Here is a 20,403-nt window from a genome sequence, read left to right as displayed (position 1 = left end):
AAACAGAGCTGCTTAATTCTTGAGGTCATCAAAAAATATAATTAGCTAGTAATATTCATTGGGTCCGACTTCAATTAAGCGCATCGCAGTGAGTCTGCCATGCCGGAATTAAAATAGTCCTGCATAAATAAGTAATACTTAATTGAAATGTCATTAAAATATTGAAGTAAGTAATATTATTTTGTTATTTGCTATACATTTTGATGCAAACCACACAGTTGATAACAGCTGTAGCTGTGTAGCTGTAATGAAGATTTAATATGTGCATTCGAGTTGTAACATCCTGTTGATTTATTTAAAGTATGTTTTATGTATATCAAATACAAACGTCATGAAAATTTTATTTTACGGAACGACTTAACTAGCTTTGCTTCGACAGACCAAAATGAAGGACTCGTGCACATAAAATATTTATATGTTATTCCTTATGCTATCTGACCTGCATTTCCTAACCCACTGTCTTAAATGAGATTCATATTATATATACACACACACACACACCATCACACATTTCATCCCCGAAGTATGCAGAAGTGCAACCAGGGCACCCACTTTTCGCCGAGTGTGTTCCGTCTCAGGATGTGATAGGGGGCGAGCCTATCGCCATATCGGACACAAATTCCAGATTCCGGGCTGATATTGAGCAGAAAAACCCAATTATCACTTTGCCCGACCCGGGATTCGAACCCAGGACCTCAGAGCGCTGCCGTACCGCGCGTGCAGTACAACTACGCCACCGAAGCAGTCTTCATATTATATATGTATGTATATTAGTACATATATAAAAGTAAAGACTTTGATTATCCGTATAAAGCGGTTATCCGAACCCATGCAATATCGACTCTATTGAAATAATTTATTTATCGCGACGTACGTTTTAAATGTAGAATTAAAAATTAAAATGAAATATGAACGGTTCAGCGGAAGCTATATTACATAGATATGTATTACATATTCAGTTTCATATAATATTATTAAGTAGACAATAAATTTCATAAAATATATTTATATGTACCTTTGACTAGCATCGATAATAATATGAATGTATTAATATTTACATTAAATAAATAATTTCCTTAAAATCTTTCGCAATGCTGGCAGTTGGAGCTCACTAACTAATGGCATTTATTATCGCATTGACTGAAGGGTAGTGCAGTCACGAAAGTGATATTAACAAGGGTATTCATTGTTTAGGCATTAACGGCGTCTTTTATAACTTCTGAGTAAATGCCATTCTATAAGCCGACCAAATACAATTTTTTGTTTTTTATCGAATCCCGCTGTCAACACCGGGAGAAATCCGCGAATGGGGTACTGGAATCCCCCGACTTAGTAACTGCAGGGTCCTGGATGAAAGTTGGGAGGGGATAGCTGGGAAGGAAGTATGGGGCAAGGATAAGGAAACCTCTTAGGATAGGAGGAGGGGAGAAGGCTAGCAACTGTTTGAGAGTCTTTATAAGCCTCAATGGCAATTGGCAACCATGAGGTATAGCGGTGCGTTCGGGTAAGATCGGATACGGGTTAAGATCGTATAACGAAAAACTACCACGAATCTATGGTTATTTTTTAGTTTAGGCTACATAGGCTGCTATGCTGTTTCTCAGTTGATGCATCGACAATAAATAGGTGCGCTGTGTGCAGTCAAACAAAAAAGGTGGATTTCATCTATTTTAAGCTTACACAGAGAGAATTAGAAGATGATTAAATTATCACATAAAGTAGCATTAATAATGATCAGTTTCATGTTTAAAATGCCGGTACCGCTTAAAATTTTATGAATAAAGAAATATTTTCGAGGCTCCTCGCAACACACCGAAAAACCGCCCGAAATTAGCCGAACGCACCTTATACACACTTGACTATGTGCCTAGGACCGCGACAAATGTCCCCCGTGCATGGGCGTGCATTCGGTGTGAAATACAAAAATTTTTTTTTGGTGGTGGTCCTGCAGTCACCACCGAGGGGAACCTGCGAACCTTTCAAACTTGAATTTCACAAAGTTGGCATATTTATATATTTTTTATTTTTTTTCTAAAAATAGCTATTATTGTATAGATAATCCCTGCGAAGTTTCATAATGGGCTGAGAAGTAGTTTAGGAGCTAGACCGATTACAGTGCCGAAGCGCGGCGGTCGCCAGACAGAGCGAAGTAGTAAAAACTTTCAATTAAACTAAATACTTTCGATCAGAGTATTTTATCATGTTTTGCATCGCTCTAACGATTCAATTACATCTGATTATAATATAAAAAAATATATTTATATTACTGACGGTGCATAATAATATTTTGTATCTGGATCGAGGACATATACAGGTATAACATAATCAAATATTACGAAAATCTGAGACATCGAGTTTTTTTTCGTGCCCGCTTCACGTGGAATGCCCCAAAACAGGTATCAACTCGCATTTTATAAAATTTATAAAAAACCGAGTCGTATTGATATGTATGCGAAAATGCGAGCGTTGCGTGCGGGAGTACTTGTCAATCGTAGATCGATTTACGGGACAGTCTGTCCCGTCAGGACGTTTTAAAATGTGCCTAAAATACGGGACGTCTCGGTAAATACGGGACGGCTGGCAACGCTTATTGGGATTTGGAATTAACCTTAATGTGTGTACAGCAAGAATGTATTTTTTACCACTGTATTTTATATAATATACAACGAAATGGTTTCAGATAATGGAGAAAAGCCGACAAGTTCAGTACTTAGTGACGTTATGTGGTGAGTGTCTTTTTAGTATAAAGATTCTGAACTAAATTATCACATTACATTTGTAACTTTTACTTAAGTTTACTAACGAACAATTGACTAATGAAAATATGTAGGTATCTAATGCCTGCATATCTTTAAAGATGGTTACAGTAATATACTTTTTTATTTCACTACTTAGGTATACGTTATTATAATTAGCTTACGAAGTTATTAGTAATTTATTCATAAGTGACTTACACAAATAATGTTACAATCATAACATTCTCCATACTTGAATATATTATGTAGCTACTTAAAAATACAATATAATTAATAAAATATACTATAATTTCGTGCAGACGTGTAAAAAGGTATTTATTTGTAGTGTCACTAGCGTTCGTGTGTTTGGGCATGTTGTCAGCGTGGCCCACTCCGGTGCTGAGCAAGTTTCACGACAACGAGACCAGTGTAGATATCACAGATGTGAGTATGCGAAAAGCCAATTATGTATTATGTATGGCAGTAAAATTTTATTGAATCTTATAATATTACAGCTGTTAGGTAAAAAGGTGTAGGTAGGTGGGGGCAGAGGGGATGCTCCTCTTGCCTGGATTCCATGCAAGTATATATTTTGTATGTACTCGTATTTGTATTAAATAATTATTGGGATTATAAATATAAAAAAAAAATAAGTTTCTTTCCCTCCTTTCCCCGAAATATGGGGAAACGCTGACTAAGCCCTTGGTTAGATATCCAGTTTGTGAGTGTTGTGTGTTTGGGTGTCCAGTAGTTAGTAGAGCTGTCAAGCTACGCAAGTAACGTTATCTTGCGTTTTGATAGACATTGTAGCCTGTATTTAATTAAGCATTATGAGACCTAAACTAAGCCGGAATACTAAGTTCAATCCAGTTCTATGCAATGATTATTATATTTGGCATGAGTACAGCATAGTTCTATATGCTATTATATGAACATAAGCTGAGCTAGTTCTCAGAGGTTTATTGAGCGGCTTCCTAGTCCCTTCGTACGGTTTTAAAAATAATTATAATCAGTCAATCTCTTGCTATTTCAAGTGAATCTAAAATAAAGAATAATTAAAAATATGCTGTAGAGGCGTTCCTATCTGCAAAATCCTGTCCAATATCAATTGCTACATTGAACCCATCGCAAATAATATTTGCTGTTAAAAAATTATCGAATAAACGGAAGTAGAACTATGTGCGTGATAGTTGCAGGGTATTCCCCGAACCGGATAAGGAATGGATAATTTATAGTCATGCGTAGTGCTGAGAACAAAGAGCTTAAATAACACTAGTGCGGCACCGAAAGTGATGACGGAAACCATTTGATTGTTTAAAAATTTGTGGCAGGACACATTTTAAACATAGCTCGAACAGGGTTTAGCTTGGGGATAACCGGAACTAATTGAGTTTTTGTTTTCATTTACAACAAAACCAATTTCAGATGTAAAATTAGCAATTAGGAAGAGAAAAAAGTATGTAGTATGTATTTGAATCAAAATTCGTTTTGCGACATTTTATTCTTTAAGGAAGGCTAAGGTATTCTGTATCATACAGCCTATATATGGTTTTAATGACAATAAATATACAAAAATATCACAGTAACGTATCGTCGTGTTATTCATTCCTAACTATAGAAAAAACCTAAATTTCCTTTTGAGGAGCTAATTTTGTATATGAGGTTAATTAATATAAAAAAAAAATACAAGAAAATACCCAAACATGTTCACAAACTTTCGTATGATATTAATAAGGTTTTATTATTATTGCAGAACGGGATATCATGGATGCTCAGCATGAAACCCATCGGGTTCATATTGGGCAGTTTTGCGACACGATTCACGTCGGACAACCTAGGAAGGCGCGCCACCATATTAGGGGAGCGCGATACCTATCGCTATAGGAATGGTAAGTTCCATTATAGTCGAAAAGGACGGTGGAACAACGTGGAGAAGTATCAAATTGGGACTAGTGTAGTAGGGACCCTACAGCGATTGGTACGTCTAGGGTAGGGAAACTATAGCTAGGGACTAAGGCCCCCAGGTCAAATCCTCAATCCGCCACTGCTTGTAGATAGTGTAATTACTGTAAATTACTAATGTCATATGTTAATTTATCTTCGCTAAGGGTGGCGATATGCATGTGTTTAAATAATTAGGTTGTATGCGACTCCCTCGATGGCGTTGTTATATTGCGGTTTGCCTCGATGGCATAGTTGTATTGTATGCATGAAATAACCACCGCTTTAACCCATTAATCATCGGAATGTTTGCCGGCAAACATGACAGCTATGACAGTTACATGACATTACGCGTGTCACAGAAAAATAACCTTATTATGTAGTAAATAATAAGGTTACATTCCCGTGACACGCGTAATGTCATGTAACTGTCATGTAGCTACCGTTTGCCGGCAAACATTCCGCTGGTAAATGGGTCAAAAACCCAGGTTCGAATCCTTCGTCGGGTAAACACGGAGTCTGCAATACCGCCTCCCTTACATGATGGGACGGACAGTGTAAAAAATAGTCCTGGTTACGTCTCTGTCTATCTCTTCAGGGATAAAAGCGTGATGTGTGTCCTATGTCGTGTTGCTACTGTTTACTTGTGGTGCAAATTATGAGAGGGCTGGCATGCTCGTCGTGTCATGTTATTCTTTTCTGTTTGAGCTAATAGTAGCATTCGCGAAAAATGCGTGGTTGCTGGGCATCATGACGTTACTGTGGAGCTTCGGCACGGGCATGTTGTCAACTGTAAGTTTATTTTAATTATTTATAACGATTTTGTGGAAAGTCAATGAATTTTAGGTTGTAGAAACTATAGGTTTAGCTTTTACGATCATTCGCTGCTTTGAAGTCATCCTCATCTGGATGATCCAGTTCGGGCCAGTAGTGTCACCACCAATTTCAGGTTCAAGTGTACAGCTCATATCCTGCCATTAGATCATAATGTTTTTCCAAAACGATTTATTGATTGGCATTTCTTAATCGAAAAATTGTAATCCAAAACCAAAATTCATCATCAATTTACAGGTGATAGCCTAGTTGGGTGGGGAACGGAGTGCCGAGACGAATGTCCGCAGGTTCAAATCCCAAGGGCACACACCTCTGAGTTTTCTAAAAATTATCGCTTGCTCTAACAGTGAAGGAAAACATCGTGAGGAAACCTGCACACCTGAGAAGTTCTCTATAGGAATTTCGAGGATGTGTAAAGTCTACTAATCCGCACTAGGCCAGCGTGGTGGACTAAGGACTAATCTCTCTCAATAGTACACATACCCAACAGTGGGACAGTACATAATACAGGGCTGATATTATTATTACAGGTCATCGGAATTTACCTAGCCGAAATAGCAGATACAGAAATCAGAGGAACATTATCCTTGTGCACAAGGTTTACGTTCCATTTAGGCAACTTATTGATAATGTGCATCGGGCCTTTTGTATCATACGAGACTATCAACTACTTGATGCTTCCCTTCCATTCGTCTATTTCGCCGCTTGTTGGTGGATCCCAGAGTCGCCGTACTTCCACCTCAAGGAGGGCAAGGTGGACGCCGCTCGAAGGCAGCTTGTCAAATTGAAATGCTGTAAGGACGAAAAGGTAATATGATTGACTAACATACGACGCACAGCGAAAATTGAATTTAGCACAGGTTCTAGGCCAGGGTGGAGAACGTTTATCGGTTAACGTATTTATGAAAAAATAATATGTTTGCATCGTGCACTTCAGTGCTTTAAATATTCGGGCACCCCTTTTCTGTTGACTTCTTATTTTGATCCAAAATAATAAAACTATTTTATGTGCCATTGGTTCGCCATCCCTGTCCTATAGTATATCGTAGCACAACATACGTCAGCACAAAGAAAATATTTTTGCAAATACTTCACCAATTTATGCTTATATGTATAAGTAATCATTTTTAATGTGTTACAGGAGTTAGACAACCTTTTAAGTTCGAAGCAAGCAGACGTGAACAAAGAAATGGAGCGATCTAGTTCGACGAAGGAATTGTTCACTGGCCGGCAGTATAGGAAGGCTCTGATCATATCAGCAGGTGAGTTTGGCTAGTGGTATAGTATATTATAAAACTTAAAACGAGAGAAGCTAGCCGCTCGCCTGAGGTCAAGCGACGCGACTGTCATTGCACTCCGCCATATGACTCTCCCGGTTCTAATAGGTCATTATTAAGCATGATTTACCCTGCCATGTTCAATACTTGCATATAATTGGCAGTAAGATACCCATGACTAAACCTCGCTTATGGCTCAGGGCAGGGGCAAATCCTAACTTTTATTCCACGGATAACCAGGGGAACAGGAATCCTCCCCTGTCTCCCCTGGGTACAGCCCTGACTGTTCTTCATATCTTGTATAACTATTCCAGGGTTGAAAGCTACTCAGATACTGACAGGCAGCGTGACCATCAAGGAGTACCTGGGCCCCATATGCAGGGAGAGTAACATACCGAAATATCATGAAAGGACGGTGCTCCTCGTGTTCGGAGCGGTCACTTTTGTTGTCGGTAAGAAATTTTCAACTAATCTCGTTAAAGTTGTATTCGACGGGTTCTACGTATACTATAGTATGTGTAGTACAATATATGTATATGTGTATAGTACAAGTGCAAAAACACAACTTGACAGGAGAGCGATTTTAACATTCTAAACTTTGTAAAATCGTAGTTCAACCGAAATTTGTGAAATCTTGTAATACTGAGGTATAACATTACAAAGATTTCTGTTGAACCATGACAAATTTACTTACCCATTTATACTAGTATACCTAGAACCCGTCCCATTGATCTCGTAGGTAAACAAGATGTATTTTAATGTATACAGGGTCATTGTGACATTTTATAAATGAAACCACATACTCTTCTTTACCTTCGTTTCATAAATGCATGCTTTTCATGAAGATAAGTATGTTTTTTATTTACTAATGCAATAGCAAAATTACCCTAAAATTATTGATTAAAACTTATTTCATCTAAAAAATAATTTCTGTATTGTCAAGCTTTAAATAATTTAATTGATGGCATAATAGTCACACTATCAGTTACTTCCCTATTCCTTCCTGTTACTATACTAGAGAAACATAGTCACTAATATTATGTCTCATTTCCAGGTATAATGTCTACGATGCTAGTGGACAGGGTTGGCCGTCGGCCGCTCCTCATCTACTCTTACTTCGTCACAGGGTTGTCACTCGTCGTCGTCGGCGCTTATTTCTTCCTCCAAGACGTCATACGTGTCAACCATGATTTCTTGGCCATTTTCGGCTTCATACCATTTCTTGCTATATTAATAGCGAACATTGTCTCGACGATAGGCTTTAACTCATTAGTGTCAGTAATACCAGCTGAAATATTCCCTTTGAACGTGAAAGCGGTCGCTATGACGTCCCTTAACGTGTTCGGCGGCGTGCTAGGGTTCCTAGTAGCGAAATGCTACCAGAATGTGAAAGATCTGGTTGGTTTGACCGCTGTTTTCTGGATATTTGGCACTGTTGGTATCGTAGGCGGTTTCTTTACTTACTTTGTTGTGCCGGAAACTAAAGGTAAGAATTTGAGGGAGATACAGTTAATGTTGGAAGGTGATTATACTGCGGTTAAGTTAAACCAAGACGCTGTTAACTGTCAGGTTAACGAAGAAGTACCTTTAGAGGAGGTGAACATGAACATCGAAGTTAAAAAATGATGTGATATAGGTTAAGTCGCATTTTGTACGTGTTTATAGTTTATATTTACGATTAATATCTTTATATTTTATTCGTTATAAAATTGTCTCGATTGGGTAGCAAAGGCTTTCTGCGTCTCCTTATACGTCATTGAAACGCTCGTTCAACGACTGTTAAACGAACGTGATCTCTATAGTAATTATTTTTTAAGTACACAATTGACTGACAATTACTAGTTGCCTAAGATTTCCGCGAGCGAGTTTACTCGTTCAGTGAGCGCTTTGGTCTACACAAATTAGGAATATCTATTAGTGTGTTTGAAATCTAAAAATGTTAAAATATACAGTTTTTTACATATTTTGTGTGTGTTGTTTTGCGAAAAATCACTTTTGATAGTATAAAATCCAATAATAATTAAAGCGTTTCCAGAGATTGTTTAAAAATGTCTGTGTGTAGACCCTTAGGTATAACGTTATGTAATTTACGCAAATATATTTGAAGCAAAGTGCTTATAACTGACTATTTTGTTTTTACACGTATGTTATAACATTTATAGAGATTTTGGTTAAGATGACTTTACGGATTTGTGGATTGTATGTACTTCTAAATTATGCTCATAAGTGCTTTAAATATATAGATTAGTATAATAATAAAATTATGACTGAAATTATGATTAAATAATACATCACAATTTTAAATAGTCGGCCATCGAAGTCTATTTACCGCCATTTTCAATAAACGATCCCAATCGATTTTTCGATCTATCTCAAAATGGACCAATCAGAACATGTTTTTTTTGACATGCTGACAAATGAGTTATTTTGATTGGTTCATTTTCGATATCGGATTGAAGATTGAGATTAGGATTATTGATTGAAAACGGCTGTAGGTGATATATTCTACGATGTGTAATAGCGGGTACAGAACAGGCGAACGAGCGCATGTTAACGATTCGCCGATAGAGTGGCTGGGGCACGCGGTTTGCTCACGTTCGTTTGCGCTCGGTCGCTTGGTTTGTATCCGCCATTACAATTCCCTCTTAGTAAGTTTGTTGTATTGCAGATGATGTTATTTGGGTGAGTAACACCCAGTTTGATTAGACAGAGGCGTTTTAAAATTTAAAATTTTATATTATGATTGTACTAAAGATATATATATTTTTGGACGTATATGTGATGTTCATTCTTTATAATAGACTGTTTCGGTAGTTTATTTGTAATGCATGCGTGGTATCACCTGTATTCTGAGGTGTTGGGTTCGAATCCTGGGTTGGGTAGTGATATTTGGGTTGTTCTATTCGCTATCAGTTCGGAGTCTGGGATTTGTACCAGATATGGCGATATGGTCGACTGTTATCACATGGGACATAACACTTGGTGAAGAGTGGATGCTTTGCCTAGCCCTTTGGAGTTAAGGCGTGATGTGTGTTTGTTTGTTTTTCATATTTCACATCCAAAGATTAATGTCGTTGCTGATTTAGTGTGTTTGTATCTGATTAGATATTACTTATTTTCCTATTGTTGTAACTTCTTTATTTACAATTGATATGTTTTTTTATGATACAGAAAAAAGTTACCTTCCGTATTTCCTAAATTACTAACAGTGGAAGAAATAAATATTGCACCATCATTAAAGAATTATAATACAAATCTAAAATGACAAAAAAAATAAAAAAGATTGCTCGCTGCTAAAGTCCCGAATACAATACGAATGAAAGAAAATGGAATGTTTGATATATTCGGTAATTAGTGACATATTTATGAGTGGTTTTAATTTTAGTCATGAAAAAGCATTTGATAAAAAAAATTCAGCACAAATTTAAAGAAATCAAGCAATTAATGGTAAGAAATTTTGGTGATATTAGTGTGATAATCGTTTGAACTGGTTGACAATTGGCAAGGATCTCAAAGATTAAAAAAGTGTGTGAAAATAGCTTTGATTGCTTGATACTTATTGAGGCTTGTAACAAATATTTTCGATGAAATATTTTGTATTCTTTATATTACGTAAATATTGTATCCTTTATATTATAATTGCTCCTAAGTAAACTATCGTATCTAAATAATAGTGATTTTCACTTCTTAACGTTTCGTTATCTATTTACTGTTAACCGAACCCATTAAAAAATCTTCATTTATTAACTTTTTTTTTGTGGATTTGGAACTGAATTAGTAAATAGAGAAAGCTGAAGGGTCCATATTACAGTACATAGATAACAAAATGCTATGATAGTGTTAATCTCATTTTTTTCATATACGACAGTTTACTTGGGAGCTGTCGATAAGTATCTTAAGTTTAAACACAATTAAGTTTCGAGAATTATAATGTTTTAATAAGTACATACACGTTTTGTATAAGAAAAAAGTGGATATAAGAAATTAAAGTGTAATATTCCGCGCGGTATAAAAACTATGGTGGAAAAGTAAATAAATATGATAGTTTTGTGAAACAGCGCGTATCGGAGGAGGCGTATGTCCAGATGTACTTTAAAATATAGGCTGATAATAATTCCATATCCAAATTAGACTGCCATATTATAAACGTGAAAGAAATAATAAAAAAAATCTCTGGTTGAAGTGGCTCGATTTAGTTTATCGTACAGTGCTTAAGTCGTCTTTTTACATTTTAGCAACAAAGGTTTGTGTTTCTTGTTTTTTTTATTATTTTTAATAATATTTTATATAAGATTGTCCTATAAAATAGGCAGTACTTATACTATTATATATGTTCTCCTATTATGTTTTGAAAACATAAAATATTACGTAATACCGTAACAATTTTACTATGGACATAACTGAATATTTTAAAATAATTCTGTCATTGTAATTTTCAATTATGTACAATTTTTTAAAATAGCATCACAATGCAGAACATTATGACATCACTATTTGTTTTATTGTTACAAATTATTTTGTATTTTTGGCAACATCTGGCTTTAATATATTTTATCTTATAGTTTTAATTTAATTATTGGAAAATCAGCCCTAATTACAGTGAACGACGTATAATAGTTTTATTTATATATATGACTTATACGTATGTATGTATAAATATGAATCTATTGCTGAATTAATATTTTAAATTTATTATTGTATAATAACCCAGTTTCGTAAATTAAGGGGTTGACATAAATTAAAACATTATTTAATAATAATTAATTCTGCACGTGATTTTTTTTAACTATAAATGTCTTCAGATCTATTTTCAGTACTTATCAAAGTATGTCAAATATAATTGTATTCAATCTTTTGAAGTTTAGGATAAGTGATTTTTTACATTTATAATATACGCCTTAAACGATTTTTGCTTTTTATTTTCAAACCCGTATTAAAGTAGTCAGTATATAGTACAAAGCCTCTCTCATTGGGAAAAATCAGGGAGATTTTTGTCACCTAAGCGGCGGCCATACTTGAAGAAAAATGACACTAACGTCTAAATTTCCATCTAAACTCTGGTCAACCGCCCGCGCTTAGGCAAGGGTCCATGTCTAACCGAACATCCATTAAATTAGGCCACCACTTTACTTGAAATCGCATCTTAAGCTAATGCACTTAAATTTTTTTACTTGGAGTTGCTAACTTTTTATTTTTCATGTTTCTACCTTTGTAACCTTAGATTGGTTAAAGCGGCGACTAGTAACTACATGAGGAATTTCGTGCGGGTGGTAAAACTAACAAAAACTTACTTATAACATTATAGATTACATCTATTTAAATTTATGAAATAATTAAGGATTAACGTGATAAGTGTTTGAAAAAAAATATACTGAGCTCTCGTGATGCAATAATTATAGATCCCCCCCCCCTCCAAATTCACCTAGAATTATAATATCAGCCCTGTATTATTCTGTCCCACTGCTGGGCACGGGCCTCCTATACTACTGAGAGGAATTAGGCCTTAGTCCATCACGCTGGTCTAGTGCGGATTGATAGACCACACACCCTCAAAATTTCTATAGAGAATTTCTCAGGTATGGAGGTTTCCTCACGATGTTTTCCTTCTCCGTTAAGGCAAGCGACATTTCACAAAGAATACACACATATTTTTTTTTTTAAATAATTAGAGGTGTGTGCCCTTGGGATTTGAATCTGCAGACATTCGCCTCGGCAATTCGTTCCATACACAACTAGGCTAACGCCGCTTAAAAAAAAATTCACCCAGAAGCACCTTCAAAAATCGATATTATCAAAATCCATCTATGAAGTATGATGACAGTCTCAAACCTTGAAGCGTCAGTAGTTAATCTAAATACATATAAGATAAATGTTTCAAACCCAATAAATGAGTTTACTATTCTAAACAAAAGTGTGCTCTCTACAATATTAGATATTATACTATCATTTTATTTGTAAGAAAGTCACAACAGGAAAAAAATATACCTATACTTAACAAATACATCGCATATAATATTATAAGTAATTCAGAAAGATGAAAAGTGGATAGGACATGTGTTTAATGTTAAATTTAGTTTATCTTTCCGCGAATATGGTTTAAAATACCATGGCACGCATTAAAAAATCGTGTTTCAACTAAGGCCGCGTAGAATTCGCGGTTGAATGCTAATTTTTGTCAAATAATATATTGATAACAGTGTTCAATATTAACAGCGGTGGTCGTTTCTATTGTGTGTTTTAAAACTATTAAAATGGAAGAAAACAGTGACAACAGAAAAGTGCAGTACTTTGCGTTAATGGCCGGTATTTGTTTTATTTTTTTTGTACATATAATTTGAAATACGAACAATTAAATTATTAAAAAAAAAATGAGTACTGGTTGTATGGATATCTGCTTTTGTTTTTAGTATTTGAATTATGTGACGCCGAATGCTACGTATATTCTAGAATAAGTTCTCCTTTTCCCTCGCTTTCTTTGTGTGAAATTATATGAGAGATAAAATATTGATGGGGATTTCTTCGGAGTTTACAAGTCCGTCTTGCGTACGCGGTCGCCATGGCAACGTGTAACAAGTACATGTCTTGTAGAAACTGAATGCCGCTCATAATATGGTATTTTGCCTAAGAACATAATTTTAGCGGATATTTTTTTTTCAGTATCTTTGGCGTCTCTCACATGTGGTGTGGCGGTGTACTGGTGTTCTCCGATGATACCCAAATTCATTAACAACGAACTCAGTTTTGGAATATCAAAAGTGAGGTGATCTCTTTTTTTTTAGGGTTTAAAGGCAAAAAGTGTATGAACAATTTTTTAATTTTTGTTTTGATAAATTAGTTTATTAAAATTACCAGATAATTGTATTTATTTTAATTAACTATGTTAGTGAAATATCACTATACATAATAATGTAATCTTATAAATTCTTGAGAAAAAATAAGAGTAAGTAATGAATAATTATAATTATTGTGTAAGAATTTTGACGTCAATGTTCTCTGATTAGCGAGACTAAAGTGACAATAGGTTAGTCACATTTTGATATATCTTCTTACTGGCTAAAACTAAACGAATACATAATTTCGAGGTCGCCTGAGCTGAAGCAAATGTATTGCGCCATAATATTAATGTATAAATACACAATATTGACGATAATACATAAAATACGTTTAAAGAAATATAATAAGGATCATCTATTAAAAATATACAAATAAACACGTCCAAGTAACTTTAATAAGTGCAACAATAAGTTACCAAAACTGATTCAATCCACAAAATATAGTGTATCGATCTATATTCTTAACTAGCCTAGATTAATTCTTTCGAAACTGTAGTCCGTATTTGAAAACCCAAACACTACTTATATTTCTAAATACATTTTACTGTTGTAAACTCATTGAATAAAGAAAAAACAAGGTTATTTCATTTTATAATGATAGAGCATTGGTAAATTGTTACTTGTAACTTTAAGTGAGCATGTCTAATCTCTACCGATCTATCTTGCAAGGGTCAAACTTCTGATGTAAATTTATACAACATGTTCACTGTTTTGAATCGCAAAACTCGCGTATAGTCTTTTCAGTATAGAACAGTAATTTGTGATTTGAAACCAAAATACGCCGACCTATAATCTCTGCAAATTAGTAGTAGTAATATAAAGCTGAAGAGATTTTTGCTAGTACGCGCTAATATCGGGAACTACTAAACCTGAATTTGATTTTTTTTCCACTAATAGGAACCTACTAGGCTACTTTTTTATTCTGGGAAAAATATTCATCCCGGAAAACATTTTCACGCGGGCAGAATATATTATATAGCGCCTCTATTCCAAAAGAAGTGAATTTCGTTTTAATGCGGGCGGAAGCGTGAGGAAACATATATTATATTATATTATATGTACAGGAGGAGACATCATGGATTGCAGCACTGTCGTCACCTGGCTACATGGCCGGAAGTCTGGCGACCAGCTACATCGCGGACAGGTTCGGCAGACGAGTCGCCATACTCGGCAGCGCAATCCCCATGACCATCGGGACAGTGAGTTATCATTTTAAACATGTCAAAATTGATATAATCACTCACTTATTTATAGAACTTATTTATAATACTTCAATTGTACTGATGTTTATTGTATTCAATTGTAAAAAATATAAAATTATTAACTTTACCACACAGATTCGCTCAAGTAAAATACTTACTTTATTTTATATTTTTGTGACAAACACCTAATTCCTTCTTTGGGTTTAAGCATACTCCGCACAAAATTTTATTAATATCAATTCAATTGTTTAGTCGTAAAAGCATAGACAGACAGGCAGACAGACAGAGTTACTTTGCATTTATAATATTATCGATATCGATGGTCGCCGATGACAATAGATAATAATATTCAGTTTGACTGGCAGAGAATGCCTATTGAATTGAGTCTGCCTTTACAAGATTTCTAAAGTCTTAAATAAATAAATATGTAGGTCATATAAATGTCTAGATATAAACCTGATTACGAAGTGTTACCTTATTTCATGATCATTTCAGATTATTTTGGTCTGCGCCAACCATGCTTGGATGATATACATAGTTAGATTTATATGGGGCTGTTCGACCGGAGTTTTTATGACGGTATGTTACGCAATAAGAACTACTTTACTATACCTAAGAATCCGACTGAATACTGGTAGGTACCATCGCAATGTCTTCTAGGCAGGTGCTATTTGCAAGTATCGTGTTAAAGGGCTACTGGTTGGACATTGAAGCCAGTGTAATTATTGGGTCTTATGAGACTTGACTCACGGCTCAGATTGCAGTGTTATATCACGAAAATTTCGAAATTTAAAACCCAGATGGTGTTGGTACCGTTTGTGGATGCGACGCTAAACATCAGACGAGCTGCTTCCGCGTCTTGACATTCAGTTGTATCTTAAAAAATAAGGACTGATCCAAAAATCTTAAAATTCTCGCAACTATGTACTATCAGCTGACCCAATTATTATTGTTTTCTATATTATAAAATCTATTGATATCGAGACGAGTTAAAACGGTCACACTTCATATCAATAACACGTCATTGAACTTTGATACGGTCAGCATCATATCTGACCTTCGCTGTTGTATTATGAGGCTGACGCTTGCTTTTTTAATGTTACGCTGTGTGACGCAAAAAAATGGTACATAAAGGTTTAGGCTGATACTATCCAACCTCTGCTTAATATTATCAACACTTTCTTTTTATTTTTGTCCAGAGTAGTCAGCACTTGTATATGGTTTTGTCAAACAACGGATGGGGAGGGATGGCAGCATGAACAATTTGTAATATACTGTTTTTTTTATTGCTTTGCATCACGAGCCGACCTTGCCGTTCGCCAGATGGTAAGCAAGACGACCGCCCATAAACAGTAGAAACACCATCCAACATCTTAAATTACAAAGCATTGTTTGGTATTCTACTGCGCTCGTCATCCTGAGGCATGAGATCTTAAGTCTTATTATTCCCAGTAGTTACACTGGCTACAAAATTTATTATATTAATATATTGCAATTGTTAAGCATAAGTTATATTTTTTAAGGATTAACATGTACATAACTTTGCTAGGAGATACCGCTTCAAGTGTCTCTCATACATCTTTTCCATGTCATGATTGGCTTGACACATCACCGTTTCAGGTCTCAGTGATCTACCTCGTTGAAATAGCAGATAAGGACATCAGAGGGACGCTAAATGTAGCAAACCGATTCATGTTTAACTTCGGTAGTTTCGTGGTGATGTCTGTTGGACCGTTTGTGGAGTATAACACTTTGAATTACATGCTGTTGGTGCTGCCTATCGTGTACTTCTCGGTGTGTTGGTGGATCCCCGAGACGCCTTATTACCGCTTGAAGGAAGGAAACGTGGATGCCGCTAGAAAGGAGTTGCTGTTGCTACGCGGATACAAAGATCCGAAGGTGCTTTTGATATTTTTGTAATAGAATGGAAGACTAGCGTTTTTGATTACGCACTCTCTGTGTATCTTAAAGGTGCGACTTTGCGGGACGCGGCAGACGTTACTGACAAAGACAATCTGCCGCGCGGTAGTTGCATTCGGATATAGGAATTGGTCTCATACTAATTAATATTACAAAGTAATACCATCTGCCGAGTCCTGCGAAATCGTATTTATAAAGTTTATTCGAGTGTAAAAGTACACAAATACTTCCACAAGCTGTTAATAACCTGGGATTTCGATTTAATCCCGATTATCTTGCACACGACGTTGACAACCGGCAGCAAAGTGAAGTCACCATTAAATTAACATATGTACTAGGTACATACATCACGGCTTTATACCTAAAGGAGTAGGCAGTTGTACAACCAAGGCACCCATTTTTCGCCATATGTCTTCCGTCTCATAATTTCATAAAATATGGGGCGATATTATCTCCATATAGGACATAAATACTAAACTCTGGGTAGATATTGAGCAGAAAAAGCTACTATAACTTTGCCTGACCAGGGATTCGAATCTGAGACCGTTGTCACTGCGGACGTAATTCAACTCCGCCGTCGAGATAGCCATAAAGCTACTTATAAAGACATCATCATTCCAATTTACAATATCTAATCCACCAATAGCGCCTACTTATTTAATTGCACTAATTGTGTTGGCAACAAGCTTTACTAATAAATCTGTTGTAGGTGCTAGAGGAACAGTTAACTTCCATGGAATCAAATGTGAAGAAAGAGATGCGCAGGTCTGGTACAGCCAAAGAGTTGTTCACTGGGAGACAGTACAAAAAAGCAATTATTATAGTAATGGGTTAGTATGCTATAATATAGTTGTTTACCATTTTGGCCTAGTGCTAGGGAATCTGGACCGTAGACCTGCAGTGCCTGGGTTCAAATTCATGACTGGAAAAAGTTTGTGTGGGTTTTTTACACGATTTGCTCGGGCCTAGATCCTCAATAGTTAAACATCAAGTGCCGGATCGTAAAACTAATCTTAATCCCTTTTGTAATTTTATGCTCGAAGAAATGTGTTGCCTGACTCCATACGGAAGTGGGATAAAGTCAGTTGAAATTACTGCAAGCGTCTTTTTGGCAACCTCAATGTTTTGATACCTATCGACTTTACTAGTAATTTAACAGTTTACCATCTCCTACCCGATTATGCAGAGATGAAAAATTTTGGTTGAGTGCGAAAACGTTATACTTTTTATCGGATTTGTTTTTTTTAGGTTTGAAATTGACGCAGATCATGTCTGGATCGATTCCTATCCAGCAGTACTTCGGTAGCATAATACAAGAGAGTAATAAAGATATTCAATTGTCCACTGCGCTTATATTGTTCGGTGGCCTGAGATTTTGTGCTGGTGAGTTATATTTTACTAATGAATATTGCTTACGTAGAAATCTTGTTTTATTAATTAGTTAGTTCAGTTAATATCGGTGTTATATCTTTTTATATGTCAACGGCATAGTGTCCCTACTGTATTTGATGGTAAGTGGAGCGGGGTCCAATAGAATGTTGATTGAAGAGAGATAAATACCCCTTGGCAGTGCAGATTAGTCCATTTTCGCGAGGGATGGAAAAAAGCTATTAGGATCGGCTTTTTCAATCCTTGTACATCAACCTGTATATATTTTTTAGGTATCCTATCCTCATTCCTGGTGGACAAAGTGGGACGTCGTCCGATACTCATCACAACCTACACCGGAGCGTGTCTGTGCCTCACGACTGTTGCTGTTTACTTCTATTTCAAAGAAGTTGTCGGCATCGAGAACGAATCCACTAGTCCGTACAGATACATAACCTTCGTAGGAATCAACGTTAGCAACGTGTTGGCCACGATCGGCTTCGATTCGTTGTTATTCGTCATCCCGGCCGAACTGTTTCCTATTAACGTCAAATCTGTGGCCATGACGTGCCTCAATATATTTGGGGGGTGCATGAACTTCGTCACGGTGAAGGGTTACCAGTCTTTGAAGAACTGGACTGGTTTGAGCGGAGTATTTGGATATTTCGCCGTTTCAGCTCTACTCGGAGCGTTGTTCACCACATTTATGGTACCAGAAACGAAAGGCAAAAGTTTACGGCAAATCCAGGTGGAATTGCAAGGCAATATTTACGACGACGCCGATGAAAGTTTAAATAAGGTATCTTATGACGTAAATGGTAAGGTTGATATTGAAATGAATGAGATAGCTAACAATAAAAAGTAGTTATAGGATTATGAGACATCCGTATTTGGAATTTTCAGTGATATTTTATGAATAACATTGTTCGAGGTGAGACCACATGTTAAGGTTGAATTTTCGTACATGACGCGTAGGTGGATAATTTAGAAATGTGTTCTATGGGCCGTAATTCTGGATAATCGTTTTAATAATGGTTAGTTAGTAAATACTTTTTGCATCGATCAATATAATGTTTCAAAAAATATGAAACAAATATAATTAAGCCCATCAAATGACTACTTCTTAACAAACATTATAATCAATGTTTAAGGTAATATTGTTTTATTAATTTCTTATGTAAATTAATGTGGTAAAGACAGCAGTCCTATCGCCTTTAAGCGGCGGGTGGGAGGCTAGCACAGGGTGCTAGATCCTAGAGAGGGCGTTAAGGATTCTAAGGAGGGCGCCAAGGTCTCTAGGGACGCCACTGGTTCGATGCATTTAGTAGGTACAGTTAAATAAATTAGGCTTCGTGTAAAGAAGCGCCGTAAAAATTTCATCCATTGCGTCTAAATAGCTAAGGCTGGTCAAGGAACAGTGATTAAAGGTGATTGTGTAAATTACTGAATGTAAATATTCATTGTTAAATATTTATTTTAAGGTCCTTAGATATACAATCATTAGATAAACTAAAGAATTAAAAATAAATATTTATATAGATCATTGCTTAAAAATGTAAATTTAGGTAGTTGGATGTCCATTTGCTAAAATTGTAATTATGGAATTTTATGCTATACCTCCAAGGTTTTACATTACCATAGACTATTCTTTTTAATTAATTGCTTATGGAACCGGCTAAGGTCAAAGACTATGGTGCCAAGTCACAATTAAGTTACCAAAGACAGCCTCAAGCGATGTTGTGTTTTGACAATGTCGAGGCTTGATTACAGAATATTTCCTGTGTCATTATTATTATATAATATGGTAGAGTTTATTCGTATTCGTGATATACTTATGACCTATTGTGTTGATTAGTAATTAAAAAAACGATTTAATGGTGTTAATGCTTTATTATTTCTTGAACTTTATTGAACATTTAATTAAAAATATTTCAAAAGATAATTTTATATAAAATACAACTTAATTTGGCTTAATGTACCGCAATTGCTATAACAAAAAAAAACTATTCATATAGGATGAACGACCCGATAAAAGTCATTTTAGGCGTCAATTATGAATTATGGTTCTGATTTACCGCTGCTGACCTTGTTTGCACGCGACCAAAATTATAGTAGTACGTATAATATACGTACCTACTACAATTTGGTGTATGTATCACAAGGTGAACCACTTAAATTAATCAAAATTGATTTGAGTCATGTCCGCCGTCAGTCTGATGTGTTCACTATGATCTGTTATTTTATCGGAGATAACAATGACGGTTCAAAGACAAACGGGATATCAAATAACATT

General features: G+C 35.7%; 2 protein-coding genes and 1 long non-coding RNA gene across 3 annotated transcripts; all 3 read left to right on the top strand.

The window, feature by feature from the left end:
* The first annotated feature begins 4,594 nt into the window (after nt 1-4,594).
* Nucleotides 4,595-6,193, top strand: LOC119189095. Its single transcript, XR_005112244.1, has 3 exons — nt 4,595-4,624; nt 5,385-5,468; nt 6,041-6,193. It is a non-coding gene; the product is annotated as an uncharacterized LOC119189095 (long non-coding RNA).
* A 3-nt stretch (nt 6,194-6,196) lies between these two features.
* On the top strand, nt 6,197-11,694 carry LOC119189094 (facilitated trehalose transporter Tret1-like). The gene is made up of 4 exons (XM_037437911.1): nt 6,197-6,318; nt 6,652-6,772; nt 7,102-7,239; nt 7,842-11,694. Exons 2-4 carry the CDS (start codon nt 6,700-6,702, stop codon nt 8,411-8,413), a joined length of 783 nt encoding a protein of 260 aa, XP_037293808.1. The 5' UTR covers nt 6,197-6,318; nt 6,652-6,699; the 3' UTR covers nt 8,414-11,694.
* Nucleotides 11,695-12,655: 961 nt separating this feature from the next.
* Nucleotides 12,656-19,990, top strand: LOC115440738 (facilitated trehalose transporter Tret1). The gene is made up of 8 exons (XM_030165164.2): nt 12,656-13,090; nt 13,445-13,542; nt 14,685-14,819; nt 15,318-15,401; nt 16,443-16,721; nt 17,452-17,572; nt 17,991-18,125; nt 18,404-19,990. Exons 1-8 carry the CDS (start codon nt 13,039-13,041, stop codon nt 18,973-18,975), a joined length of 1,476 nt encoding a protein of 491 aa, XP_030021024.1. The 5' UTR covers nt 12,656-13,038; the 3' UTR covers nt 18,976-19,990.
* The last annotated feature ends 413 nt before the right edge of the window (nt 19,991-20,403 follow it).

This window comes from Manduca sexta, chromosome 12, assembly GCF_014839805.1.
Source record: "Manduca sexta isolate Smith_Timp_Sample1 chromosome 12, JHU_Msex_v1.0, whole genome shotgun sequence".
Lineage (NCBI taxonomy): Eukaryota > Metazoa > Arthropoda > Insecta > Lepidoptera > Sphingidae > Manduca > Manduca sexta.
The sequence above is the reverse complement of the archived record's forward strand: the minus strand, read 5'-3'. Positions and strand labels throughout refer to the sequence as shown.

Bases quoted from the DNA above. Each gene is read 5' to 3' on its own strand.
- LOC119189094 (XM_037437911.1), top strand. From the start codon at position 6,700: ATGGAGCGATCTAGTTCGACGAAGGAATTGTTCACTGGCCGGCAGTAT. The intron at 6,773-7,101 runs GTGAGTTTGGCT...TAACTATTCCAG, and splicing joins GGCTCTGATCATATCAGCAG to GGTTGAAAGCTACTCAGATA. The intron at 7,240-7,841 runs GTAAGAAATTTT...TCTCATTTCCAG, and splicing joins AGCGGTCACTTTTGTTGTCG to GTATAATGTCTACGATGCTA.
- LOC115440738 (XM_030165164.2), top strand. From the start codon at position 13,039: ATGGAAGAAAACAGTGACAACAGAAAAGTGCAGTACTTTGCGTTAATG. The intron at 14,820-15,317 runs GTGAGTTATCAT...TGATCATTTCAG, and splicing joins TCCCCATGACCATCGGGACA to ATTATTTTGGTCTGCGCCAA. The intron at 15,402-16,442 runs GTATGTTACGCA...TCACCGTTTCAG, and splicing joins CGACCGGAGTTTTTATGACG to GTCTCAGTGATCTACCTCGT.